At 37.9% G+C, this 27969-nt stretch overlaps 1 protein-coding gene across 1 annotated transcript; it reads left to right on the plus strand.

Annotated features, from left to right (window-relative positions):
- Positions 1 to 94: 94 nt before the first annotated feature.
- LOC308610725 (UDP-N-acetylglucosamine--peptide N-acetylglucosaminyltransferase 110 kDa subunit-like) lies at positions 95 to 27969 on the plus strand (the record flags this gene model as incomplete). Its single annotated transcript, XM_081259755.1, has 2 exons — positions 95 to 131; positions 24820 to 27969. Exon 2 carries the CDS (start codon positions 24829 to 24831, stop codon positions 27967 to 27969), a length of 3141 nt encoding a protein of 1046 aa, XP_081115881.1. The 5' UTR covers positions 95 to 131; positions 24820 to 24828.

A 27969-nucleotide genomic window follows, 5' to 3' on the forward strand; every position in this document is an offset into this window, starting at 1 on the left:
GAGCTCTGAGACTTAAGGCAGCGCGAAACGTACGAGGTGTGGAGACTTTGGGGTTTCCAAAAAGCGTTTGCTGACTTATCCAAACAAAACTGAGACCTGGTTGTATCAACGCATTTTAAAAGTAAACTCCCGTAAGTGTCTGTGCTCCCCCCACCCAGGAGAGAGCCTGCACTCCGTGAGGGACACACGAAAGGCTGAGTGAACGTCTGTCTGTGGTCCTTTACCTGGTGCACGGGTGTGTGAATTTATGCGGAGAGCTCTTAATTTCTGTAGTTTCTGCTAACTTGACACGGTAGTTGGCAAATGGTGACGTGTTCCATGCATTCAGGACATGATCGTGGTTACTAATAATCACTTTGTTTGGTACTGACAACTCCACAGAGAATTTACTACTGAATATCCACTTTCCAGAAGAGAAACTGAGGCGTAGGAAGTGAAGTGACTGAGTAAGAGTAAGGACTCAGACAACTGGTGTTAGTAAATTAACCCTGCAAGGAGGCCGTTAGCCTGCGGTGGCTCTAGTGATGCGGCCGCCTGTGTAAACCAACAAAAATCTAAGCCTGTCAATGCCTCAGGGTGGCGAACACTGCTGAGGACAACGAGTCACAAACCACCAGCTAGGCTTTAAAGTTATAGCAAGTCAGTCATTTCCTTGCTTTGCTTCTGCCCTTTTAAAATAAACATCTCTGCAGCTCCTGTGGCTGGAGTGCTCCTCACCATTTCCGCTTTGGTGGTGCCTGAATTGAATCTATTTTTGCTCACGTAAAGTCTTATTTTCAATATGCCTCAGTTTGTCTTGTAACATTGGTCGTAGAAGTTGGATTTGTGTCCAGTTTCTAGAACAGTGGTCGTTCTCTGGTCAGGCCTTAGGCGTTATGCATACAACGTTCCTCTTCTACCACCACCTTCTGGATGCCTCCACCCACTACCAGCTCCCGCGTATCAGATCCCCTAGATGTGGTCAGAAATGGCTTTCACATGCAGCATGCTCACAGTATAATATCGCAGACACTCCTCCGTCCTCCAGCCAGCGTGTGAAGTGAAACATTACCATTCCTCTTGAAGAGCCTGCTGTGACCACTTTCCCAAACACAGCCACTCCCCAGCTGACCCTGGGTAACCACTCTTCTGAACTTGGTCTCCATCACTGCATGGATGTCTTTCTATTTAGGCTACATTTTTAAGTATTCTTCAACCTCATATAGTATTCTACTATGCTTTCTCTTCTTACTTGCTTTTCTTAGTGTTATCTTTGCTAGGTTCATCCATGCTGACACATAAAGATCTGTCTAGTTCATGTACTTCCCTCACTATGTAGGATTCCCATGTAGGGAAGTACAATAATTTATATGTGCATTTTCCTGTTGATGGACATTTAAATTGTTTCCAATTTTCAGTATGATTTCTGTTTTAAAAATTTTTTATATACTTTCTAAAGGTCACTTTACATTTACTGTTATTACAAAATATTGGCTATATTCCCTGTGTTGTACAATACATCTTTGAGCCTATCGTACACCCAGTAGTTTACATCTCTGACTTCCCCACCCCGTATTGCCCCCTCCTCCCCCTCCGCACTGGCAACCATTAGTTTGTTCTCTATATCTGTGTCTCCCCTTCTTTTTGTTATATTCGGTAGATTGCTGTATTTTTTAGATTCCATATATAGGTGATATCCTACAGTGTTTGTTTTTGTTTGACTTATTTCACTTACCACAATGTCCTCCAAGTCCATCTATGTTGCCGCAAATGGCAACATTTCTTTCTTTTTTAAGGCTGAGTAGTATGCCATTGGTTTTATGTACCGCATCTTCTTTATCCATTCATCAGTTGATGACACTTAGGTTGCTTCCATATCTTGGTAATTGTAAATACTGATGCTCCGAACATTGGGGTGCATGTATCTTTTCAAATACATGTCTTTGAAAACACGTGTTTTTGTTCTTTTTGGATTTATACCCAGGAGTGGAGTTGCGAGGTCATATGGTAGTTCTATTTTTAGTTTTTGAGGACCCTCCATACTGTTGTCCACAGTGGCTGCACCAGTTTACATTCCGACCAACAGTGTACCAGGGTTCCGTTTTCTCTAAAAATTGTAAATTTTCTTCCTGGGGTAATTGAGATGATAGTTGAATAATAACATAAGATCAGGCGAAGTCTAAAGGAATTTTAGACAAGCTGGATCGAGTAGGAAGACTTCTGTTCGCTGGCGTCTGAGTGTTAGAGAGACACCAAGACATGTGGGCCAAGTTGTGGAGAGAAGGGAAACACAGACGCAAGCTTGACACTTGGTGCAGCTTTTCTCCTTGGGGCATTTGCTGATTCAAACCTTACAGCGTAGGAGCTGAAAAGCCAAAGAGTTCAAAAGACTCTAACCACAGAAGCCAAACGGCAAGAACCGTTTTACATTGATAAACAGCATTTTAACTATGGAGAAGCAGAAAATGAAAAGAAAGAACTTTGCATTACATTTAATAAAAGTTTAGGGAGATCTTTGTGGTATATTAGTGAACTTATTTGTGGAAATTTAGCCATGTACATTGTGTTGGAGAGGCACCAAGAGTTCAAGAATTCTCACAATTTGAGTACACAGTTGCCTTACATGTAGGCATGGTGGCATCCATTTACATAACAATGATTTGGAGGATGTTGTGTTAGTCAGCTCTTGCTGTGATAATGCTTTGGAACAAATCACACCAAAGTCAGTTACATAAACAAGAATTTATTTCTCTTGGACCTATGGGCTAGCTGCAGTGGCTCTCTTTTAGACCTCTAGATGGCTAGTTTTGCTCCGTGTTTTGGGTCAGTTTGAGGTCTGTCACACACCTCTTCGTCTGGAGCCCAACTGTGAGGCTGCAGCTCCCAGGCCCTGTCTTCTCTAAAAGTTCACTGAAACATAAGAGGTGAGCCCAACCGCACAAGCCCATTTAAGGCCTCTTCTGCTCATTTAAGGCCATCATGTCTGCTCATACTTCAGTGGCCAAAACATGTCACAGATCTAAGCTGTATTTAGAATATGTGTATTTGTTTAAAGTTGGGTGCTCTCACAGAAGAATATTGCATTTTGGACAGTGTTAGCTTAGCATTTCCCTTGGCATTTGCAAACGTGATAAACGTCGTGTGCACTTTTTCACCTTTGAGAACTTTTTGAAATTGTGGGACAATTTCTATGGGAAAAGAGGAAGGTACATTTTAGAACTCAACTCTAGTTATAGCAGTGTTGGGAGAAGAATTAATGAGATAGGGTCACTACAAATGAAAGATTTGGGATTCACATATTCATAATTAACATTAGCATTCTTCAGAACATTCCTGGAGAATTGTGATGCTTGCTTTACATGATTTTATCATAAATCATTATAATCTGACCAAGCCACTTCAGTAAAACATACATCATACAGTACATCGCATTTTAGTTTTTCCTACCACTGCACAACTTATCATCAGGCAGGAAAGGCTACATATGATATGGTTCCATTTATGCGAAATGTCCAGCAGTGGCAGATCCATACACACGGCAAATATTATACATTAGTGGTTGCCAGGGGTTTGGAACAGAGGGAAATAGGGAATGGCTCCTTAAAATGGGTGTAGGTTTCCTCGTGGGGTGATGAAAATGTTTTTCAGCTGGACAGCGGTGATAGTTGCACAACATTGGGACAGTACTAAATTCCACTGAATGGTACAGTGAATTGTAAAATGATCAAAATGGTGAATTTTGTGTTCTGTTCATTTTACTACAATAAAAAGGAGAAAGAATTAGGGAAAGACTTAGAGTTTGGGAAAGTAAGGTGAACTGGTCAAGAAAAAGACAGCTCTACTGTTCAGTTTTCTCTCAGCTCTCCCAGTGCATTAATCCTCAGCAAAAAGTAGCCTGAACTTGTAGATGATAGTCATTCAACACAGTGCAGGGAAAAGTAAATAAAATAAAAGCCAACTCTTCTTCTTTAGCACATCTGTGAAAGGTTAACTTCCTGCTCAGCCACATGGACATTCATGAAGACATTTCACTTCAGGTGTCCTCTACTTCAGTACTTTACTCACAGCTCATTCACACATGTAGGCAACAGCGTTCCTTAATTCGATGGAATCTGCAGTGCTGGTTGTGACCAGTCTCATGAAAAGAAAAGGGAAAGAGGAAAAAGCCTCCACATTGACTTGGTGGTCTTGACAAAATGGATGCAGAAGACAGCTTGAGTGTCAAACTGGAAACTTATTTTCCTTTTCCTTTTCTTTTTATCTTTCCTATCAGGTCTTCTGCCCACTTCCCACCCCCTTCTTTCAAACAGGAGAGACACTAATTAGCTGCTTTGTTTTTGTTTGTGCTAAAACAACTATTGTTTTGGGTTTCTTGTTGTTCGGTGAACATTTTTGTTTTTACTGCCAAATGAGCTTCGGTGGTTGGTGTAGGGGGTCTCTTGGGAACTTAACTTTTTCCAGTTTAAGTGGGAAAGCTTTTTTGTTTGAATGGGCTTTTACTGGGTGCTTCAAGGTTTGCTCTTGGCTCTTTGATGGGGGACTGGATAGCACTGTGTTTCCTTTGAGGCTCCGATAAATAAAGGATCCTATGTCCTCCTGGGCACTTTGTGGTGATTTTGCTGTGTGTCCTCTCTAACAGCCAGATGCAGATTCCAGGAAAATGACATATAAATGAATAGAAGTAATCTAATATTTTTAGAATTTGCTTTGGCCATACTCCTGGTCTTATTCTACTTGTAGCAGATGGCTTTAAAGAGCATTAGCTATGTATATATTAAATATAATATAAATATACCGATATTAAATATTATATTGATATATAAATTTAATATGCTAATATTTATATTAATGTATAACAATTATGTATTATATTAATATATATTTTTGCCTAGCGTATATTATATACAAAATATATGGGTAATGAAATGTATTTATATGGTTAATATGTTCATAATATTAATAAGATATATCCTGTAATATTGATTATAAAACAATTATATCATAATATATAAATTATAAATATATATTTATATATATTATAAATATATAGTTATTATTATCTGATATAATACACTAGAGTTCATATATTCTATATAACACAATACGTAATGTATTAGTATAAGACAATTATATTATGTAATATAAATATAATACATCTATAAAACTATATATATTTTAATTATACATTACACATACAAGTATGTATTGCTATTTATAATTTTATTTACATAGGAATCTGTTCATCCTAACAATTGATGTAAAAATATGCAATATTTTCAATCAAATGGGCCTTAAGCTCACTACCTACACATAACTACTTTTATAATCGTGAGCCCTGTCTAACTCATGCTTCCATATCTCTCAACCTGCTTTTCTACACATGCACATAGACGACACACATTGATACACGATATATATGTATACTACCAGTTTTCAGTTCAATGTATATAACTATATAATATATATAATTATATTCCTGTGTATGTATACAAATATAAATCAAAGGTATGTGTATAGGTATGTATTTCATACGTTTATATAACTATATCATACAAATAATGTATGTGTATATAAATACCTGACTATATACATACATACACAGAAATATACTTATTTAAACAAAAGGGACCTAAATAAACATAGTTCTCTAAGAATAAAACTAGTTATGTCTCACTGTTTCAATAAGAGTTTATAGTTTTCTACTGTATGTGCTTCTATAATTGTTATGAACAATTCCCATTTGTTGAATGTTAAGTTGTTTTAATTTTTTGCCATTATTAATGAAGCTCTAAAGAATACGGTGGGCAAGATGACTTGAAAAACTCTCCTGAAGGAAAAGGGTTAGGTATGCTAGGTTAAATGTACACAACTTATTTTTAAGTGCGTGGTTGATTTTTGAAGTATGCAGTAGAAATTTCCAGGACCCATGAAAGAAGGGTGGTACATGTGTGAGAGTTATAGCTATATTAGGAGTGGGTTGAAGATCTTGATAGCTTAGAACAGAAGCTGGAAATCCTGTTTTTATGGAGCCAAGTGGCAAATATTTTAGGCTTTGTAGACCAAAGAGCAAAATTGAGGATATTATTTAGGTACTTAGGTAACCATTTAAAATGTTACCAGTTAAAATGTGAAAATTATTCATAGCTCACAGGCCATAGCAATAGGCTTGTGTCTGGATTTGTAATACAGGCCATAGTTTAGTGACACACCTGACATAGAGACTTGTTTATAAATGGCCATAACCACGTGAGAGGCAGGAGGTAAGACTCCATCCCTACTAGATGGGAAGTTAGAACTAAACCTATCTATCCCTAGTTTCACCTTCAATGAAAGGGTGTGCCAGGAGAAAAAAATATCTGTTGGCAAAGGGAGACTAAGAACAAATTCTCTTGGCCTCTGCTCTGGGTAGGAAACAGGTAGGAAATCTTGAGAATTCTGAACCCCAGATCTGTGTTCCCAGTGTTTGGGTTGCAAATTTATGTGCGGTCTTGCAAACAGAAGCTAAGAAATTAACTTAAAATGCTCCCAAATCGGTGGTATTCCAAACACAAAACTAAACCCTTTCTGGAGTGGTAGACCTTCAACACAGGCCTATAGCATTCCCACAGATAAAGTTTAGCTAAACATGAGCTCATGATCTAAATTTACACAATAATGAAGAAATCAGCTAGAAGTGGAGAGAATCAGCAAAAAACAATCAATTCCAGAATTATATTCCCAAGGCCATCCATCAGATGTTGGAATAATCAGGTGCAAGGCAGAAAATACACATAAAACTAGAACTGAAACAAGGAACAAGGATGTTTTAAAAGACTGGGTAGGATCTTTAAAACATTTTTCAAGTACATGTCATTGATAAAGCTAAAAACTCGAAGGTTGTGTAATACAGCAGATTAATCATGGAGAAGTGTGAATTTATGCTGTTTTTAAAAATATGGCAGGTCAGATTTTCTGCCTAATTATATAAGTAGATTTATCTTTAAAAAATACACATTACTTTAAAGACTTATTGGCTGTAAAATAAGTTAAGGTTATGTCAAAGGGCTTCTCTCCAAAGAAAAGTGAGAAGTAGCAAAACACAGAAAGTCGAGGGGAAAACATGTCAATATATACATTGCGGTAGGGTGAACTAAGCCTTAGGCTAGCAACAGTGTGGACGAGCTGACCCTTAGATACTTACAACTAATCTGGAATCTTCAAAAAGTTCAACTATTTATAACTAAAAAGATTTCTTAAAATTAATAACCAAGTGTTTTAATTGACATCAGAAGAGTAAAACAATAAACCCTGAGAACATAGAAAAATAGATAATAAATATATGAGCAGAACTTAATAAAACAGAAAAAAGTATAAAATTGAGGTGATTTAGTAAGTCAAAAGAATATTCTTTGAAAAGATTTAAAAAACACACTTTGATTAAGCAAAACAAAAACATAAGTAAATAATATACAGAAAGAATCAGGACAATGTTAGAGCAGAGAATATATGAAATGCCAGTAAATTTGAACATTTCTGTAAAGTGGACAATTTCCTAGCTCCTAAAGTTTACCAAAACTGACACAAGAGGAAATTTATAGCTGGAGTTCTTTCACCAGTAAAGGAATTATGTCAATAGTTTACAATCTTTCACCAAGAAAATACCAGACCCAGCCAGATCATTTGGGAGGTGAATTCTATGGAACTTCTATTAAACAGATAACATCAATATGAACAAAGAAAAACTTCTAGAGATAGCGAAGGAAGAATTCTCCTTTATTCATCTTATGAAGTCTATAAAATCCTAATACTGAAACTAGATTAGGACTGTAAGGAAAAAGAAATTTACAGGTCAAATTTACTTGTAAATATAAAAGCAAAAATTTTAAACTATGATATTAGCTACCCAAGTTCACTAGAGTAAGAAAAAGCATGAGCAAGTTAGGTAATCCAATGAATGAAAAGGTAGTTTAATGTCAAGGATATATATCAATAGATTGAAAACACCACATTTTATTTCTTTCATCTGTCTCTTTAAAAAATGATAAGTACTTATATTGATCTCTCTTGTACTAGGCACTGTGCTAAGTCACTTACATATTTACTCCTTTAAACTTTCTATCATCCCTGCGGGAAAGTTCTATTTTGCTTCCATTTCTTAGCTAAGACTCTAACCCTCAGGAAAGTGAAGCAACATTTGTAAGTTTTTGTGGATGGTCAGTGATGGGACCAGTACAGGAACATCCAAAGTCTGTGCTTGGAAACAGTGCCCCATGTTGACACTCACATTACAGATGAAAGGAAAGGAACCATGCACTTACCATATAGATTAAGTCTCACATTACAGGTTAAAGGAAAGGAACCATGCACTTACATTATAGATTAATACCCCCATAACAGGTTAAAGGAAAAAGAAACATGTGCTTCCTCAAAAGTTGTAAAGAAAGCATATCCATTTCTTAATATATTTCCCAATTTCTTTTGCTTGTTTTCTGACCTTTGTAGTGCATTTTGCCATGAGGCAAATTTTATTTCTTATATCATTAAATGTATCCTTTTTTCTTTGTATCTGAGAAAGGTATTCCTCATGAATACTTTATTTCATGTCTCCCAGGTTTCTGATACTTTTACAGTTTCATTATTTTTTAACTTTTAACTACTTGCTGTATCTAGAATTTAGTAATGATAGCCATATTTTCCCACTTTTGTTGAATAATTTTTGCTACTGATCCAAAATGTGAATTTTATTTTAAACTCAATTCCCTTATGCTCTTGCATCTAATTTTAAGATGCTTCCTATTCCACTGGTTGTTTTGCCTATCTAAAACAAAATGCTACCTTAGTTATAATGTAATTATAATATAATAAATGTAATTAGTAAACATAATACGACATATAATAAATAGCATATATAAAATAACAAAATATAATTTACCATATAACAAGGTCCAAGGAGAGCAATACTATACAATCACTTGAAATATCCCGCAAAAGATAGTTTATAAAATTCAATATTCATTTGTAATTTAAAAGAAAGAGTAAAATAGGGATTGATGAATGCTTCCAAAATAAGAAGAAATTATATGTCTACAAGAGAAAGAGGTAAATGATAAACTTTAGTAACACTGGCAATAAATGCAGGACAAGATGAGGATGCCTGATATAATGTTAAAGAAAAAGTATTATGTAACATTGTTTTTGCAGCACTGATGAGTTCAGTGAAAAGAGAATCTCATAGAAAAGAGTATCTCGTTCTTCTTAATGTCTGTACACTTGTCCATTGCATGAACATAACAGCTTATTTAGCCACTATGTTACTGATCTGCATCTGGATTTCTAGGTTTTCATGGAGTATTTTATTATGCACAATTGTTTCAAACACTAGGACTTCCTCTTATGTTTATATCTTTTGAAAGAAACAATATCTCCACAGATGATTTATCTGTGCTGGCTGCTAGCTGACTTTGGGTACTTCTCAGTTCTTCCCTTTACCTTCCTTGTCAATATGAAAACGGAAGGCAAGAAGGTCTCCTGTTTAGAGGCTGTCAAGATAGATCTTGGTGATAAAGTCTTGGTGGTAAAGGCTAAAAGTATCAACCCAGAACAAACGTTTTTCCAGCTGTAACTATGTGTGATTTCCTTGGCTTGATTCCGTAGAGGATGTCAGACCAGACTGTAGAATCTGCCGTCAAAGTGCTTCCAGTAGGATGAGCTAAGTCAAGTATGGTGGCATATGTAATTCAAGATAAAATATAATGTCTCCTTTTCTCTCCTAGCAAAACTTGGTGGAGTGAATGTAGAAGTCACTGTATGCTTTGAATTAAAGGAACACAATAAATCTTGTTTTGGAAGGTAAGTATTCTGGTCTCTTTGTGGAGATGAATTGGAAATTGTCTAGAAGAAGGAAAATGAGGTTAACCAAAGTTAAACTCATAAATAATTGAGCATTAATTAGATATCTGTGGTCTATGTTTGTCTTTGATCATAATTTCTCCCAATTTATAGACCTCTTTGATACTTGATGAATCCTTGTCAAAGATGCACTTAACAATGGTTATCACTTGTGTATTAGGTTTTGCCTGGGCCCTGAAGAAACTATCCTAAATTACCAGCTATGATTGTCACTTGATTTCCTCACAGAGAACAATCAGAACTCCTTGTCTTAAGTGGCTTGGAATGTGAAACTAGTTAGTCTCTTAGATATTGTTAGAGGACCCTACAGAGCCCATTGGTGAAAGTTTGGAAAACATGGGGCTTCTTAAAATTGATTCTTGTAGTGCTATAGGAAAGATCACTGAACCAAAAGGATAACGGTGTTTCTGGTTCTGTTGTTAGCATTCTCCATGGAAACACTGCTGAAGCTTCTGGACTCAATTTCCTTCCCCATATGTGAATGTCACTGAAAATATCCAACTCCATTCTATCCCCATATAACTTCAGGAACTAAGCAAAATGAAGACTCAAAATTCATTTCAAATAATGAAATGAATATATAACGTAGAATGGAACTGGGAAAATACCTGGTTTAAATTCTGGAAAGTACCAACTATACAATTCTGGATAAGTTGCTTACTCTTGCTTAGTCTAATTTAATGCCCATCTCACAGGATGTTATGATGATTAATTTAATATCTTTGTATAACACAGAGTGTTATGTAATTTCTTCTTGTTTTTCTTGAGTAAATACATATCCTTAAGCAACTCACTGTAAACAATAGTTACTTACTTGCTTAAATTACTCTTATCTTCTATTATCACCTGAACTGTGTCCTGCTCAAGTTAATATGTGGAAGTCTTAACCCCCAATACCTCGTAATCTAACTGTATTTGGAGATAAGGCCCTTAAATAGGTAACTGAGTTCAAATGAGGTCAAATGGGTGGGCTCTAATTCAATATGACTGGTGTCCTTATAAAAAGAAAATATTAGGACACAGACATGCACAGAGAGAAGACCATGTGAAGACCAAAGGAAAACATGGCATCTACAAACCAAGAAGAGATACCTCAGAAGAAATCAATCCTGTTGACACCTTATCTCAGATTTCTAGCCTCTACACCCGTGAGTGAGTAAATTTCTGTTGTTTAACCTCCTCAGTCTCTGGTACTTTGTCATGGCAGCTCTAGGAAACTAATACAACTTTTTATGGCCTCCTTGTCTCAAGTTGAAAGTTCAATATTTGGCATCATAGCTAAGAAACAAAAATATCATCTACATTCCTTGTTGTAGTCTTTCTTCCCCATTCTCATTGCTAGTAATTTCCATATTTGGGTCTGTTTTCTGTATCTTGTAAACAGAGCATTATGCTCATTTCTTGTCTTACTGCTAATATACAATAAATGTGCAGATACGAAATAGATTTTGGAGGAGTGCAACATATAGTTGGTACATGTGTGATATGTGTGTATTCATATAATTTATACTTTTTCTCTATTTTCTTCCTTTGGTGTGAGCTAAGATTCTCTGCTTTTGTGACTAGCGCTCCTGAATACTAATCCCTGAATTTAATTCACCAAAAATTGTCAAAAATAATAATCATAGGGGGAAAGAGAGAGTGATAGAGGGAGAAGAACAAACAATCAGGCAAGGGCAGTACTGTGAATTATTAGGCTCTTATTAATAAGATTATTTTAGTCTAGAGGAAATGACCGTAAGTACCATGAGTGAGCCCAGTTGGTCTTTACTGAGTGCTAGACACATCCCTGAGTTCTGTTCTTAGTCTCCAACTGTATGATGACTACTGTCTGGAAGTATTATCTGAACAACTAAAGTCACTTAATGGAAAAGGAATATGTCTTTAGAGAAGCAACAGTAATTTTTCTATCTGATTAAAAAGCAATGTTGACTGTCTGGAAACCTCAGTCATATTTGTAAGCAGAAAAGCATTGGCTATTCAAAGTGGATGACGTAAAGAGATGAGCAGAAACTTTGGCGATAGGTATACCTGGATTTAATTCTCACTTCTACCACTTGGCAGCTGGATAGCCTTAGGCAAGTTTCATACCTCCCTGAAATTCACTTAATTCAGTCTGTAAAATGGCATAATAACTTATTATAGCATCCTTTTAGGAATTTTAAATCAGTTATTGAAATAAAAGTACACACTATATAGACAAGTATGGATTCCTCAATAGGTGTTTGACCTTTCATTTCTCCAGTATCCCACCCCCATCAAATAAAGAAAAATACTTTTTTAAATTTACAAATATTTCATTATTCTAAAGTTAAAGCCATAAAAATAAAAATAATCAAATGGCCTACGATCATACCATTAGAAGAACAAAAGAATAGGTGTTCATGAGAGTTCCAAATTAGAATACAAGTTTTCATTAGGCACCTGTTTATGTATGCTATTCTGCTCTTTAAAATAAATAATTAAATTTGAAAGACTTATTTCCTCACTTTTAAGACTTTATTAGTTTACAAATTACATATCGACCTATGCTAAATATTATACCAACCCATGCTAATGAATTCAGTACAGAAAACAAAAAACACTGCACTCAAGCAAACTACATATATATGTGTGTGTGTGTGTATATATATATATATATATATATATATATATATATATATATATATATTACTTAAATGCATTTATATCCTAGCGTGTCTCATAAAGCATTGTGGTAACTCACCGGAATACAAACAATCAAATATAATGGCAAAAGCACTTAATATAAACAGGGCCAAGGAAACATAGACAGAAGATGAAGAAAAGATGAGGGAAATGTGAACAGGAGGAAGTGTAGTTAATCGAGTTGTATGTTTTGACCTTAAGATTCTCTGTGCGGGGACTTCCCTGGTGGCACAGTGGTTGGGAATCCACCTGCCAGTGCAGGGAACATGGGTTTGAGCCCTGGTCAGGGAAGATCCCACCTGCCGCAGAGCAAATAAGCCCGTGTGCCACAACTACTGAAGTCCCAGCGCCTAGCCCGTGCTCCACAACAAGAGAAGCCACAGCAATGAGGAGCCTGCACACCACAACGAAGAGTAGCCCCCACTCGCCCCAACTAGAGACAGCCTGTGTGCCACAACAAAGACCCAACACGGCCAAAAATAAATAATAAATAAATTTATTTAAAAAAAAGATTCTCTGTGGATAAAACAACATGTAAATAATTGGTTACAAAGCCACATTATTTGAAGGTGCCAGACTGCATATTAACAGTCTGACACAAAGGGACAGCACAGGAAAACGATTCAAAGATAGAGATTTTTAAATATTTGCAGTTTGAAACCTTTTAGAGCACGTGTAATGAGCTCGACACACATTTCAACACTCAACATGTTAATCACATGTTCAAAGTATGTCTCAAAGTCATTGGAAATAGCTGTTGTCTCTGTCCCTGGTATCCAAAACTGATCTGTGATGTGTAAAACTCAGGAGGTATTGATATCCACTTTTTGGCATCTGAACAGGAAACAAAGTTGTTTCGCAGTGATAATAAAGAATGAAGTAAATGCAAAAGGATACAAAAGACAAAGTACTGAGGGAATGTATTAACAGAATGAGTCAAACTAAATTGTGGTGAACTGGGGCCTACGATTGTACACACTCCATGGAAATACCCCAGCCTAAATACTGGCATAGGAGGAAGGGTACTGCGAAGCCCATCACAGTATAATCCTTTAAAATGTCCCTTTCAAGGTTGGCTCCACTCAACACTGAGTATAGGAAATCTTCCCATCAGGCAGAAACACTGGCTGCCCAATGATTGACCAAGAAATTAACACACTAATGAATAAACGATGCTAATTTATTTCTATCCCTGACAATGGGAAACAGCACACACTCTGTGTCAATGGTATGTCCTCCTTCCCACTTTTCTAAGTGGTAAATTATGTTTTTCCCTTCATTGCTTTATATCATGTGTGGCAGGCATGATGGGAAATGGCTATCAATGGTTCTGTTATTGATTTCTACCTTCCTTTCACTGTGGCTAAAGAAGATACTTTGTATGATTTCAATTTCTTAAAAATGTATTGGTACTTGTATTGTGGCCTAACATATGGTCTTTCCCGGAGAGTGTTCCATGTGTACTTGAGAAAAAGGTGTATTCTGCTGTTGTTGAGTGGAGTGATCTATATACAGCTGTTAGGTTTAGTTGGTTAAATGTGTTATTCAGTCCCCCTACCTCTCTACTGATCTTCTGTCTAGATGTGTTTTCCATTATTGAAAGCAAGGTATTGATCTCCAACTATTATTTTAGAACTATCTATTTCTTCCTTCAATTCTGTCAATGTTTGCTTCACATATTTGGGGGTTGTTTGGTACATATATGTTTATAGTTGTTCTATGTTCTTGATAGATTGAACTTGTTATCAACATATAGTGGCCTCCTTTTCCTCTTGTGATAGTTTTTGATTTAAAGTTTATTTTGTGTGATAGTAACATAGCCATCCCAGATCTATCTTCCTTCCTTCCTTCCTTCCTTTCTTTTTCTGTCTCTCTTTCCTTCTTTTTTGTTACTATTTGCATGGGATATTTTATTCTATGCTTTAACTTTCAAGCAACTTGTGTCTTTTGAAATCAAGTGAGATTTTTGCGGACAGCATATACTTGGATTATGGTTGTTTTTAAAGTCCATTCTGCCAATGTTTATCTTTTCATTGGAGAGCTTAATCCACTTACTTTTTCAAAAATTACTGATGAGGAAGAACTTAATTCTGTCTATTTCCTGCTTGTTTTCTGTATGTCTTATGCATTTTTTGCCCCTCATTTACTCCATTACTGACTTCTGTGCTTAGCCGATTTTCTTGTGGTGAACTCTTGATTCCCTTTTCATTTCTTTTTGCATATGGTCTATTGATATTTTCTTTGTGGTTATCAAGAAGATGACATTTACCATTCTAAAATTAAAACAATATAATTTCAATTGAAACCAACTTCAGTAGCACACAGAAACTCTGTTCCTCTACAGTTCTGTTCCTCCTCTTTACATTATTATTGTCACAAATTACACCTTTTTACTTTGTGAGCCCAATAACATGGATTTATGATTATTTTATACATTTGTTTTTTCAATCATGTAAGAAATAAAAAGTAGAGCTACAAGCCAATAACACAATACTGGCTTTAGTATTTGCCCATGTATTTATCTTTACTGGAGATTTCTATTTCTTTCTACAGCTTCGAGATGCTGTCTAGTGTCCTTTCATTTCAACCTGAAGGTTCAATTTAGCATTTCTCATAGGGCAGTGGTAGGAAGTTGTAAAATAAATGCCCTCAGCCTTTGTTCATCTGGGAATGCGTTAATTTCTCCCTACGTTTTGAAACCAGTTTGGCCAAATATAGAATTCTTGGTGGACAATTTTTTTTCTTTCAGCACTTTAAATATGGCTGGCCTCTTGCTTCCGTGGTTTCATATAGGAAATTAGCTCTAATCTTTTTGAGGATCCCTGCTTTGTAACAAATTTCTTTTTTCTTTCTCCTTTGGGAGAAAAGATTCTTTCTGTGTCATTTGGCTTCTGAGAGTTTGATTATACTGGTTTTTGCTGTGGGGTTCTTTGAGTTTCTCTTAGTCCTGAAATCAGCCAAAGATTTATAGCAACCAAACACATAGTGAACCAGGGAAGAGGCAATTTGAAAATGGCAGGAAAGCTTTGTGGCATTTTTACTTGCCCTTGCCCCATCCACTGTTAGTGTAGTGATGGTCTTAAAGTGGTGGAGTCTTAATGCAGTGATAGTCTTAAAGTAACAGCAGACCATTCCTAGAATGGGACCCTCAATCCTGCTTCAGGAGGGAGCAGAAGAGACTGTACTCTCAGATTATTATGTGTATCTGTTCTAACCTGTCTGGGAGCTACCTGAAGGACTGACACAAGATGCTTATCTCTGTCTTAGCTAACTTGGAACACAGTCTGGAAAAGCAGCGGTCAATGCTCAAAAAAGTGCAAGTTGAACTAACAAAGCACAGATGGCTGGGGCAGAAGACTGTGCATTGAAATACAGTAGACCACAGAAGATGCAGGAGCCAAAGTTGGGGGAGATTCTTTGGGAAATTAGAACCTACAAAAAGTACACATGTGTCCAGAGAAATTAGGAAAGCCACATGCATACTCGAGATAAGATGCATGTTCTGAAAACACCAGAGGAGTCTCTAAGCTTTTACCATGGGCTGAGCCCTGAACTCAATGCAGGTCAGCTAAATGTTGAAGGAGTGATCCAGCAATCTGCACAATGGGCAGAGCTGTGTGGTTTTGGGTGTGCATGTGGATGTGCTTGTGTGTATTTATTTTTGTTTGTTTTAGGTGCAGGAATTCAAGGAAATCTCTGTCAAAACATTAGCTAAACATGAACTAAAGGAACAGAGACTTCGGTGCATACATACGATAAGGAAAACAGTCATTGCAAAAATAGTTTGGAAAGGTCCCTAAACAAACAGACTACTACAGCCTCCAACAATCAAAAGCCCAGGAAACCCTGGGAAAGTGGGAGAATCTGATTTCCATAGATACCACATTATAATATTTGAAAGACAAATTTTCAACCAAAAAAATCACAAGGTATACAAAGACATGGAAAAGTATGGTCCATTTAAGAAAACAAATTAATTGATGAAACCATCCCTAATGAAGCCCAGACATTTCTCCACTGCATATTCTTGCCTCCTTTGTCATAGATTCATTGACCATAAGTGCATGGGTTTCTTTCTGGGCTCTCTATTCTGTTCCAGTGATCGATGTTTTTGTGCCAGTACCATGCTGTTTTGATTACTGTAGGTTTGTAGCATAGTCTGAAGCCAGGGAGCATGATTCCTCCAGTTGTGTTCTTCTTTCTCAAGACTGTTTTAACTATTCAGGATCTTTTGTGTTTCCATACAAACTTTAAAATTATTTGTTCTAGGTCTGTGGAAAATGCCCTTGCTATGTTGATACAGACTGCATTGAATCCGTCGATTTCCTTGGGTATGATGGTCACTTTAACAATATTAATTCTTCCAATCTGTGACCATGGTATATCTTTCCAGCTGTTTGTGTCATCTTTAATTTCTTGTATCAGTGTCATATAGTTCCCTGGGTACAGGTCTTTTACCTCCTTAGGCAGATTTATTCTTCTGTATTTTATTCTTTTTTACGCGATTGTAAATGGGATTGTTTCCTTAATTTCTCTTTCTGATAGTTCACTGTTAGTGTATAGAAATACAGTAGATTTCTAGATATAAATTCTGTATCCTGCAAATTTACCAAGTTCATTTTTGAGCTCTAATAATTTTTGGATGGTGTCTTTCAGATTTTCTATGGATCATGCCATCTGCAAACAGTGACAGTTTTACTTTTTCCTTTCCATTTTGGAGTCCTTTTATTTATTTACTTTTCTTGTCTGATTGCTGTGGCTAGGACTTCCAAAAGTACCTTCAATAAAAGTGGTGAGAGTGGGCATCCTTGTCTTGTTCCTGATCTTAGGGGAAATGCTTTCAGCTTTTCACCATTGAGTATGTTAGCTATGAGCTTGTCGTATATGGCCTTTATTATGTTGAGGTATGTGTTCCCTCTATGCCCACTTTCTGGAGAGTTTTTACCATGAATGGATATTGAATTTTTTTCAAAAGCTTTTTTTTCATCTATTGAGATAATCATATGGTTTTTAGTCTTCAATTTGTTACTGTGATGATAAGAGACCTAAGAGAGCTACAGAGGCTAAGTGACCTATCCTTCCCTGAATGGGTAGGTATCCTTGTTCTGCCTTCTAATTGAGTTAGTATCTGAGTAAAGAACTGCCAGGTGTCATTTAGTTCACAATACACTGTTGTGGCAATATAGAAATGAATTTGTCTAAATCATTTGGCTTTTCTAAATTATAGTAAATGAATATACTGAATGAATACTTCAACTTAAGGAAATGCTCTTAAAGATATATTAATGTAGGCACTTCAGCGGAGAATTGAAAACAAAACAAATAATTCAGGTAAAATTAAAGTACACTCAGTTGTATCCAGTTTCCTCTTGTAAATCTCTCTTTTTCATTTGAGTGGACAGTCACTGGAGAATATCTGACTTGGGGCTAAGGAAATCTAAGCCTTCTTGGCCACACTGTATTCTCTTATGTCGTTTAATAAAGACACCAGTTGGGTTGCTGAAAAAATAGTGGGAAAAATCAATGCCTCACATCCAAAGGGCAGCTCTTGAAAATATGTGGATTGTTGTAGTCATTTTGCTCTTCTGGCCTCAGAAGTTCTAATCTTAACCTTAGCCCCTCATGCAGAGAGACTTTTTAAACCAATTCACACATTACTCATTATGTGACTGTTGAATAAGAGAAACCCAGCTCTTTTCCTGTGCTTTCAAGCAGTTATCTTCTTCAAAACTTTGTTTGGATTGTTATACCTTAACCTTGCCTGGCAAGGGACTTATGGGAAGGTTGTTATTGTTTGAAAGTTTGGTGCCAGTATCTGCAAAGAAAGAAGAAAGTAAAGAAGGAAAGGTGTGTTTATCAAACATCCCAATAGTGAAAGTGTGTGAAAGCAACTTTTGAAAAAGTGAATCTGTCAGAGTTCAGCCGTATTATTACATTTTATTTTATTCATTGAACATAAATAATTATCAGTGAATCCTTTCTAGATTTTCTAGTTTCCCAAAGTTCCCTGTATTCACATTCTAAGGTGAAAAATGGTATTTTAAGTCACTGCTCTCCACCTTATATTATTTATAATCACTCCTCATGACCTCTTCCTTCAAAGAAACGTGATCCTGAGAAGTGTCCTTTGTTTGTCTTTGTGGAATAAGTGATGGGGATGCATCCTGGAGACCTGTGAGATGTTTAAATTGTGGCCTAATGAAACTAGGATGGAGAGTTCTGGAAAGATCTGGAAAGATGGCTGGTAGAGTGTGGTCAGATGTGGGAGAAGAGACGCGTACCGAGAGAGGGAGAGGAAATTTTCAGAGGGAGACAATTAAACAAATAATTCAATAAGTTTTGTTGTGTGGTGTGGGATGCAAGCCTTTCTCTCCCCCTTTCCTTCACAATCTCTTTGTTAAAGACTGTGTTTTTCATTAGTTTTACTAAGATAGGATTTGCCGTTTTCTTTGGATACTGAGAATGGACCCATGGAAACAGTTACATTTGGGTTATCTCTGACTATCTTTAATGAAGAACATAAATATTGGCCACACTATCTATGCACATGCTATCACCATGCCTTTTTTGTTCTCTGTTCATATATCTAAGTCCTCTTCTTTGAGGTCAATCTCAAATCTCATCTGAAATGTACATTTATTGATAGATTCAAGCCATAATGAACTGTCCCTTCTTTGTGCTCCTTAGGCTCTGATTATTTATAAAAACTCATTTTTGAACTTAGACCCTGTCCAATATGATATATTACTTATTTCATCAGCATATGTTATATCCTCAACACAGTTATAAGCTTTTGTGGGGCTGGGATCATACATTCTGTAATTTTTCTCAGTACTTACACTTACTTTGATAGAAAGCGCATTCATTCATCTAAACATCATTTATTGAGTGTTAATTAAATGTCTCAACTCAGTCAATATTGTTTGAGTGAATGCATGCATGAATGAGGGAGTATGCAATAGGTAGCCTAATGTACCGCCCGATGTGAAAAAACCAAAAGCATAAACACAAAAGCAAGCCGAAAAGTGGCCCAGGACTTTCTGTAAAATATCCTGCTTTTGTTGGATGAGGCCATGAAAATCAAGATGCTCCTGAAAGGTCTTAAGAGCTGACCAAGAATAGTAAACAATTGAAATTCTCTCAGGCTTATTCAACCCTATCACTGGACACATTTATACCTCTCAGGAATGTTATTAAAAGAAGAGATTAATAAAGCTTTTATAGATGAGTTGATAAATCTCTAAACATTTAAATCTTCATTTCCTCCTAGGTTTCTCTAGTTTGGGTTTCCAAAAGATTTCAAGAAACCACAGGATAATTAAAAAATTAGACATTATCTTTCTTACCTTCATGTTTTTTGATGGTAAACACATTTTATTTTCTCCATAGTGCTGCCCAATTTCCACCAGTACAGTTCTTAAGTGAATTTTGCTCTGGATGGTGGGATATATAAGATGTAAATGAATTGTTTGTATATGTTTTAGAATTCTTCTAAAGGGCCTGGCCATGGAAATGCATTGAATCTTACTTAAATAAGTAAAGGAACTTCCTCAGAATTATTATTTTATTCTGGTTAGGATACTCTCTGCCCTGGTTTGTTAAAATTTCCCTCTAGAGTGGTTTTAATTTTGTTTCTGATAGGGTCCTAGGATTTATTGCCACACCCATCCTGCATCTGGTTTTCTTTGAATTCCTCTCCTTGCAGTTTCTGATTCATACAGGGCCTTACAGGTTAGTGACAACCTGGCCATCACAACTCTGGGAAGGACAGGCCTACTTTTCAGAGGTGCTGATGTTTTCTGTACCTGAAGGTTTTCAAGAGATATCAATCTTCCTCACCACCTCCCTTGGCCCTCTTAATGGACTAAGCAGTTCCTCATGAAAGTTCTGTAGGATATCTGTACTAACTTCTCCATATTGTTCCATCCTGAGTCTAAATTCCTGGCCTCAAGGTAATGTTAGATTTCTAGCTCCAGCCCCTATGTACATAAGGCCTCTACTAAGGAACAGAACGCATACACATCAGTCTGCTCTTATTTCTCTGGATTTAATTTCTCTGTTACTTTCTGAAACATGCAGGTGCTCCTTTCTTTCTTTTAATCTCAGCTATGTGCTTTTTTTTTTTTTTTTTTTTTTTTTTTTATATATTGGTTTAATTTTTTTTTTTTTTTTTTTTTTTTTTTTTTTTTTTTTTTTTTTTTTTTTTTTTTTTTGCTGTACGCAGGCCTCTCACTGTTGTGGCCTCTCCCACTGCAGAGCACAGGCTCCGGACGTGTAGGCTCAGCGGCCATGACTCACGGACCCAGCCGCTCCGCGGCATGTGGGATCCTCCCGGACCGGGGCACGAACCCGTGTCCCCTGCATCGGCAGGGAGACTCCCAACCACTGCACCACCAGGGAAGCCCGCTATGTGCTTTTAACATTTTGAAAACTGACCCAGAATTTACATGTGTCTCCAGTAAGAGTACATTAAATTGAGCTTAGTCTGCTCTTCTACTGGCATATTTGAGATCCAAATAATTTGCTACTTAACTGGATTCAGTTACCTGTATATTTCAGGCACCTAAAACTCACCATGTTCCAAATTTCCCCCTTTATAGTTAGTAATTTTCTTGGGAATCTGGATAACATTAGATGGAATAAAGTTAGTGAGTGGCCCAGGATTGCCTGAAATTTTGTTTGTCAGAGTGGCCAGGGAAAGTTAAGCAAAGAAGCAAACCAAATGAAAAACAGAATCACATTATTATGGCTGAGACAAGATTCCATGCAGAACTCTCTGTAGAGCTGGGTTGGGTCATAACTTATGCCAGAGCTCTAGGTGGGGTTGACACCATCTCATGCCAAGCTCTCAGTTCTGGGCTAATGTCATCTCTGGTCCACTCTATGGAGTGGAAACTTTGGAGGAATGGCCAATGTGTTCCACAGTGTAGGAAGAGGGAAATTGTGAACGTTACTTTCTAAATTGTGGAGGAACTAACCACTGTAAATGTGCCTTGAACTATGGTGTTTAATTTGACCAGTCAGATCAATGACTTTCCCCTTGAATGAAATGCTGCTACGTATATGAGCAGAAAAACAAAACTGGTATAAGGAATAGATAGCTAGTGGGAAGCAGCCGCATAGCCCAGGAAGATCAGCTCTGTGCTTTGTGACCACCTAGAGGGGTGACATAGGGCGGGTGGGAGGGAGGGAGTTGCAAGAGGGAAGAGATATGGGGACATATGTATATGTATAACTGATTTACTTTGTTAGAAAGTGGAAACTAACACACCATTGTAAAGCAATTATACTCCAATGAAGATGTTTAAAAAAAAACTAGTGTAAGGAGCTGGAGAGACTGGGAGTCTTATTTTCCCAGCAATTAACTTTTCCTCGACCATGACCTTCCTTTTGAGTCTCCTAGACCTTGGGGATGATAGCAACCCCTTGGGTTGGGTGATGGCAACCCCATCTTCACTAGAACCTCTATAGTTAACTTTGATTTTTCCCACACCGTCTATCCATCCCATGTATGCAGTCAGACATTTGATCTTGGACTTTTACTGACAAAATATCCTTGAATATAACCATTTCTTTTCACTGCCACTGCTACTGCTTTTGTCACTGCCTTAACTAGAGCTTTAACTTTAAGTTCTTTATATAAATATCTAAATATCTATATATAAATAAAATATACAAATAAATAAAATGTAATATTAATTTTGATGATTTAAAAGTCTTTTCTTGATAAAGACTTTTCCTGATAAATATACACAATATCTTATATAAATATTTGTGTATTATCTGTTCTTTTCTTAGAATTTTAGTCATATGATTCTATCTCTTGGTATGTCTAGAACTTTTTGATTGAATGCTGACTATTTTATTTGGCTTTTAAAATTTTTCTCAGTGGAAATGTTGTTTTGCTTCAAAATATTTTACTCTACCTGGAAGTAGCAAATCTTCAAATTACAATTTGTTAAATGCTTTGAAATATCAATACTATAGGTGTCACAAAATCTAGAAAAATGACATTTGAAAATTAACTACTGCCAGATGTGTCTCTATAAAACTTTTTCCCCACTCTTGTAGCTATATATTCTTTAACTGCCTCCTGTTTTAGAAATAAAATTGTAAGAAATAAACTTTGTAGTTTATAGACATAGATTTCTTTTCACATGGTTGATTAGAGTTTGCTTTTAGTTATTAATAGTTTAGAAAAGTTTATTTCAGCATCACAATTTATTATTGATAATGTCGCATTAATGTTCATTGTTAACTTTGAGAAAACCTCTATGGATTACTTCCTCATAAATATTTACTATTATAAATGCATTACTGATTTCAGTACTGCTATAGGTTTGTGCATTACAGGAATTCTGATAAAATACTCATTGACACCATTCCATTACACACATTATTGATGGGGTATATTCTTTTATTTCTTTCTTTATTTATTTTTGACTGTGTTGTGTCTTCGTTGCTGTGCGCAGGCTTTCTCTAGTTGCAGCGACTGGGGGATACTCTTTGTTGCGGTGTGCAGGCTTCTTATTGTGGTGGCTTCTCTTGTTGCAAAGCACAGGCTCTAGGCACACAAGCTTCAGTAGTTGTGGCTCGCAGGCTCAGTAGTTGTGGCTCACGGGCTCTAGAGCGAAGGCCCCATAGTCGTGGCACACGGTCTTAGTTGTTCCGCGGCATGTGGGATCTTCCCGGACCAGGGCTCGAACCCGTGTCCCCTGCATTGGCAGGTGACTTCCTAACCACTGTGCCATCAGGGAAGCCCCTGGAGTATATTGGTTATTTTTTTTTTTGCGGTATGCTGGCCTCTCACTGTTGTGGCCTCTCCCCGTTGTGGGGCACAGGCTCCGGACATGCAGGCTCAGTGGCCATGGCTCACGGGCCTAGCTGCTACGTGGCATATGGGATCTTCCCGGACTGGGGCACGAACCCGTGTCCCCTGCATCGGCAGGCAGACTCTCAACCACTGCACCACCAGGGAAGCCCTGGGGTATATTCTTGACAGAAGGAAATTTCCGTTTTGACTAAGCATTGAAGAAAACTGAATCTTTGACTTATCCTTCACATGCCTGATGATTGAAATAATTTTCCACAGAATAACTTCTGGTTTTATACTTTTCAGTTCTTTTTTTCTTCTTCAAACGCACATGCTTTGAGAGCTGTGAAGTGCAAGACATGGCTATATTGTAAGGTGGTTTTTGTCCTTACGCTTCTGTGTCTTGTGCTAGTTAAGTCAGTAGAGTAGTCAGTAAGAGTACTGGAAGTTATTCCTGTAATGGGATATTATATAGTCAGTTACATATGGTGGTGTCTGAAAATCACATAATAGCCTCACTTAAAACATCTCCTTAGCCAGATTTCAAGAAAGCCTGTGACCAATCCAATATGATCCAACATAGCAGAATATGATAGAAGGAAAATTGACAAAGAAATAGACGCTGGACTTACCTGATGGAAATTAAAATATCTCACTTTTGACAATTTTCCAAAAACCTATAATTACATGAACTAATTTCTAGGGTTCTTCGTAGGACCTAAAAAGGAACCCATAGAGTTGTGGAACAACAATAGAAGCTACTGTGATGAGAAGCCCGGACACCGCAACAAAGAGTAGCCCCCGCTCGCCGCAACTAGAGAAAGCCTGCACGCAGCACTGAAGACCCAACGCAGCCAAGATAAAAATAAATAAATAAATAAAAATAAATTTATCTTTTAAAAAGTGATACTCAGGTTTGAGGCATGAGAAATTTGATGAGGAGAAATTAGCTCATGTTTGCAGAACTTTTAAAATATCAAACTCAGTCTCTAAGATTTTAGCATTCTATACAACATCGGTTACTTATTAGTGGTTTGGGAAGGCCAATTTAAAAGTTTCTCATCTTACTGTATTGAAATTCACGGCCCTAATGTTCTCCACGCTGACTATATGAATGATGAAGAAAAGTCAATCATGTATTTCATTTCCAACTGGACAGAAAACAATATTTTGAAAAGTGTTTGGCCTACTGACTTTTGATTTCTTCTAAGGCAAATGGATAGGTAATTTTTATTCCCTGATTAGGAGAAAAATGGGGGAAGAGGGCAGGGTTAAGAATTAAGATTTCAAGAGCATGAGAGGTAGATGGCCAACCATAGTTCCTAAGGTTCGGTGCCTGTAACTGTTGCCGCTGCTTAAGCGTGCCAAAGCAGTGGTACGGCTGCTGCGCTCGTGTTTGCTGCCACTAGAAACATTCTTGCCAGTAGTGGCGGCAGCGGGACTCAATTACTCCCTTTTTTCACTCTCTCCAGAAGCTCCAGATGGCGTCTTCCATGGGCAACATGGCCGACAGCACAGAACCAACGAAACGTATGCTTTCCTTCCAAGGGTTAGCTGAGCTGGCACATCGAGAATATCAGGCAGGAGATTTTGAGACAGCTGAGAGACACTGCATGCAGCTCTGGAGACAAGAGCCAGGCAATACTGGTGTACTTTTATTACTTTCATCTATACACTTCCAGTGTCGAAGGCTGGACAGATCTGCCCACTTTAGTACTCTGGCAATTAAACAGAACCCTCTTCTGGCAGAAGCCTATTCGAATTTGGGGAATGTGTACAAGGAAAGAGGGCAGTTGCAGGAAGCAACTGAGCATTACCGGCATGCATTGCGTCTCAAACCAGATTTCATCGATGGTTATATTAACCTGGCAGCCGCTTTGGTAGCAGCAGGCGACATGGAAGGAGCAGTACAAGCTTACGTCTCTGCTCTTCAGTACAATCCTTCTTTGTACTGTGTTCGCAGTGACCTGGGGAACCTGCTCAAAGCCCTGGGTGGCTTAGAAGAAGCCAAGGCATGTTATTTGAAAGCAATTGAGATGCAACCGAACTTTGCAGTAGCTTGGAGTAATCTTGGCTGTGTTTTCAATGCACAAGGGGAGATTTGGCTTGCAATTCATCACTTTGAAAAGGCTGTCACCCTTGACCCCAATTTTCTGGATGCTTATATCAATTTAGGAAATGTCTTCAATGAGGCACGGATTTTTGACAGAGCTGTGGCAGCTTACCTTCGTGCCCTAAGCTTGAGTCCAAATCATGCAGTGGTACATGGCAACCTGGCTTGTGTATACTATGAGCAAGGCCTGATGGATCTGGCAATAGACACCTACAGGCGAGCTATTGAATTGCAACCACATTTCCCTGATGCTTACTGCAACTTAGCCAACGCTCTCAAAGAGAAGGGCAGTGTTGCTGAAGCAGAAGATTGTTATCGTACAGCTCTCCGGCTGTGTCCCACCCATGCAGACTCTCTGAATAACCTAGCCAATATCAAAGGAGAACAGGGAAACAGTGAAGACGCGGTTCACTTGTATCGTAAAGCATTAGAGCTCTGCCCAGACTTTGCTGATGCCCATTCAAATTTAGCAAGTGTATTGAAGCAGCAGGGAAAACTGCACGAAGCTCTGATGCATTATAAGGAGGCTATTCGAATCAGTCCTACCTTTGCTGATGCGTACTGTAATATGGGAAACACTCTATGGGAGATGCAGGATGTTCAGGGAGCCTTAGAGTGTTATACTCGTGCCGTGCAGATCAACCCTGCATTTGCGGATGCCCACAGCAATCTGGCTTCCATTCACCAGGATTCAGGGAATATTCCAGAAGCAATTGCTTCTTATCGCACTGTTCTGAAGCTTCAACCTGATTTTCCTGACGCTTATTGTAATTTGGCTCATTGCCTGCAGGTTGTCTGTGATTGGACAGACTATGATGAGCGAATGAAGAAGTTGGTCAGCATTGTGGCTGACCAGTTGGAGAAGAATAGGTTGCCTTCTGTGCAGCCTCATCATAGTATGCTCTATCCTCTTCCTCATGGCTTCAGGAAGGCTATTGCTGAGAGGCATGGGAACCTCTGCTTGGCTAATATAAGTGCCCTTCATAAACCACCGTATGAACATATAACAGACTTGAAGCTCAGTGATGGTCGACTGCGTGTAGGATACGTGAGTTCTGACTTTGGGAACCATCCTACTTCTCACCTTATGCAGTCTATTCCAGGCATGCACAGTCCTGATAAATTTGAGATATTCTGTTATGCCCTGAGCCCACATGATGGCACAAACTTCCGAGTGAAGGTGATGGCAGAAGCCAATCATTTCACTGATCTTTCTCAGATTCCATGCAATGGGAAAGCAGCTGATCGCATCCATCAAGATGGTATACACATCCTTGTAAATATGAATGGTTATACCAGGGGTGCTCGAAATGAACTCTTTGCTCTCAGGCCAGCTCCTATTCAGGCAATGTGGCTGGGGTACCCTGGGACTAGTGGCGTGCTTTTCATGGATTATATCATCACTGATCAGGAAACGTCACCTGCTGAAGTTGCTGAGCAGTATTCTGAGAAACTGGCTTATATGCCCCATACGTTCTTTATTGGTGATCATGCTAATATGTTCCCTCACCTGAAGAAAAAAGCCGTCATCGATTTTAAGTCCAATGGGCACATTTATGACAATCGGATTGTGCTGAATGGCATCGACCTCCAAGCATTTCTTGATAGTCTATCAGATGTGCAAATAGTCAAGATGAAATGTCCTGATGGAGAAGACAACGCAGACAGCAGTAATACAGCTCTTAATATGCCTGTCATTCCTATGAATACTGTTGCAGAAGCAGTTATTGAAATGATTAACAGAGGACAAATTCAGATTACAATGAATGGATTCAGTATTAGCAATGGCCTGGCAACTACCCTGATCAACAATAAGGCTGCCACTGGAGAGGAGGTTCCCCGTACCATTATTGTAACCACACGTTCTCAGTACGGGTTACCGGAAGATGCCATTGTGTACTGTAACTTTAATCAGTTATACAAAATTGACCCATCTACTTTGCAGATGTGGGCAAATATTCTGAAGCGTGTTCCCAATAGTGTACTGTGGCTGTTGCGTTTTCCAGCAGCAGGAGAAGCTAATATTCAACAGTACGCACAAAATATGGGCCTTCCCCCAAACCGTATCATTTTTTCCCCTGTTGCTCCTAAAGAGGAACATGTTCGGAGAGGCCAGCTGGCTGATGTCTGCTTGGACACTCCACTCTGTAATGGCCACACCACAGGGATGGATGTCCTTTGGGCAGGGACCCCCATGGTGACTATGCCAGGAGAGACTCTTGCTTCCCGAGTTGCAGGTTCCCAGCTCACTTGTTTAGGCTGTCTTGAGCTGATTGCTAAAAATCGGCAAGAATATGAAGAGATAGCTGTGAAACTGGGAACTGATCTCGAATACCTGAAGAAAATTCGTGGCAAAGTCTGGAAGCAGAGAACATCTAGCCCTCTGTTCAACACCAAACAATATACAATGGAACTAGAGCGGCTCTACCTACAGATGTGGGAGCATTATGCAGCCGGCAACAAACCTGATCACATGATTAAGCCGGTTGAAGTCACTGAGTCGGCCTAA

The sequence above is a fragment of the Mesoplodon bidens genome (assembly GCF_964165515.1).
Source record: "Mesoplodon bidens genome assembly, contig: HAP1_SCAFFOLD_407, whole genome shotgun sequence".
Classification (NCBI taxonomy): Eukaryota; Metazoa; Chordata; class Mammalia; order Artiodactyla; family Ziphiidae; genus Mesoplodon; species Mesoplodon bidens.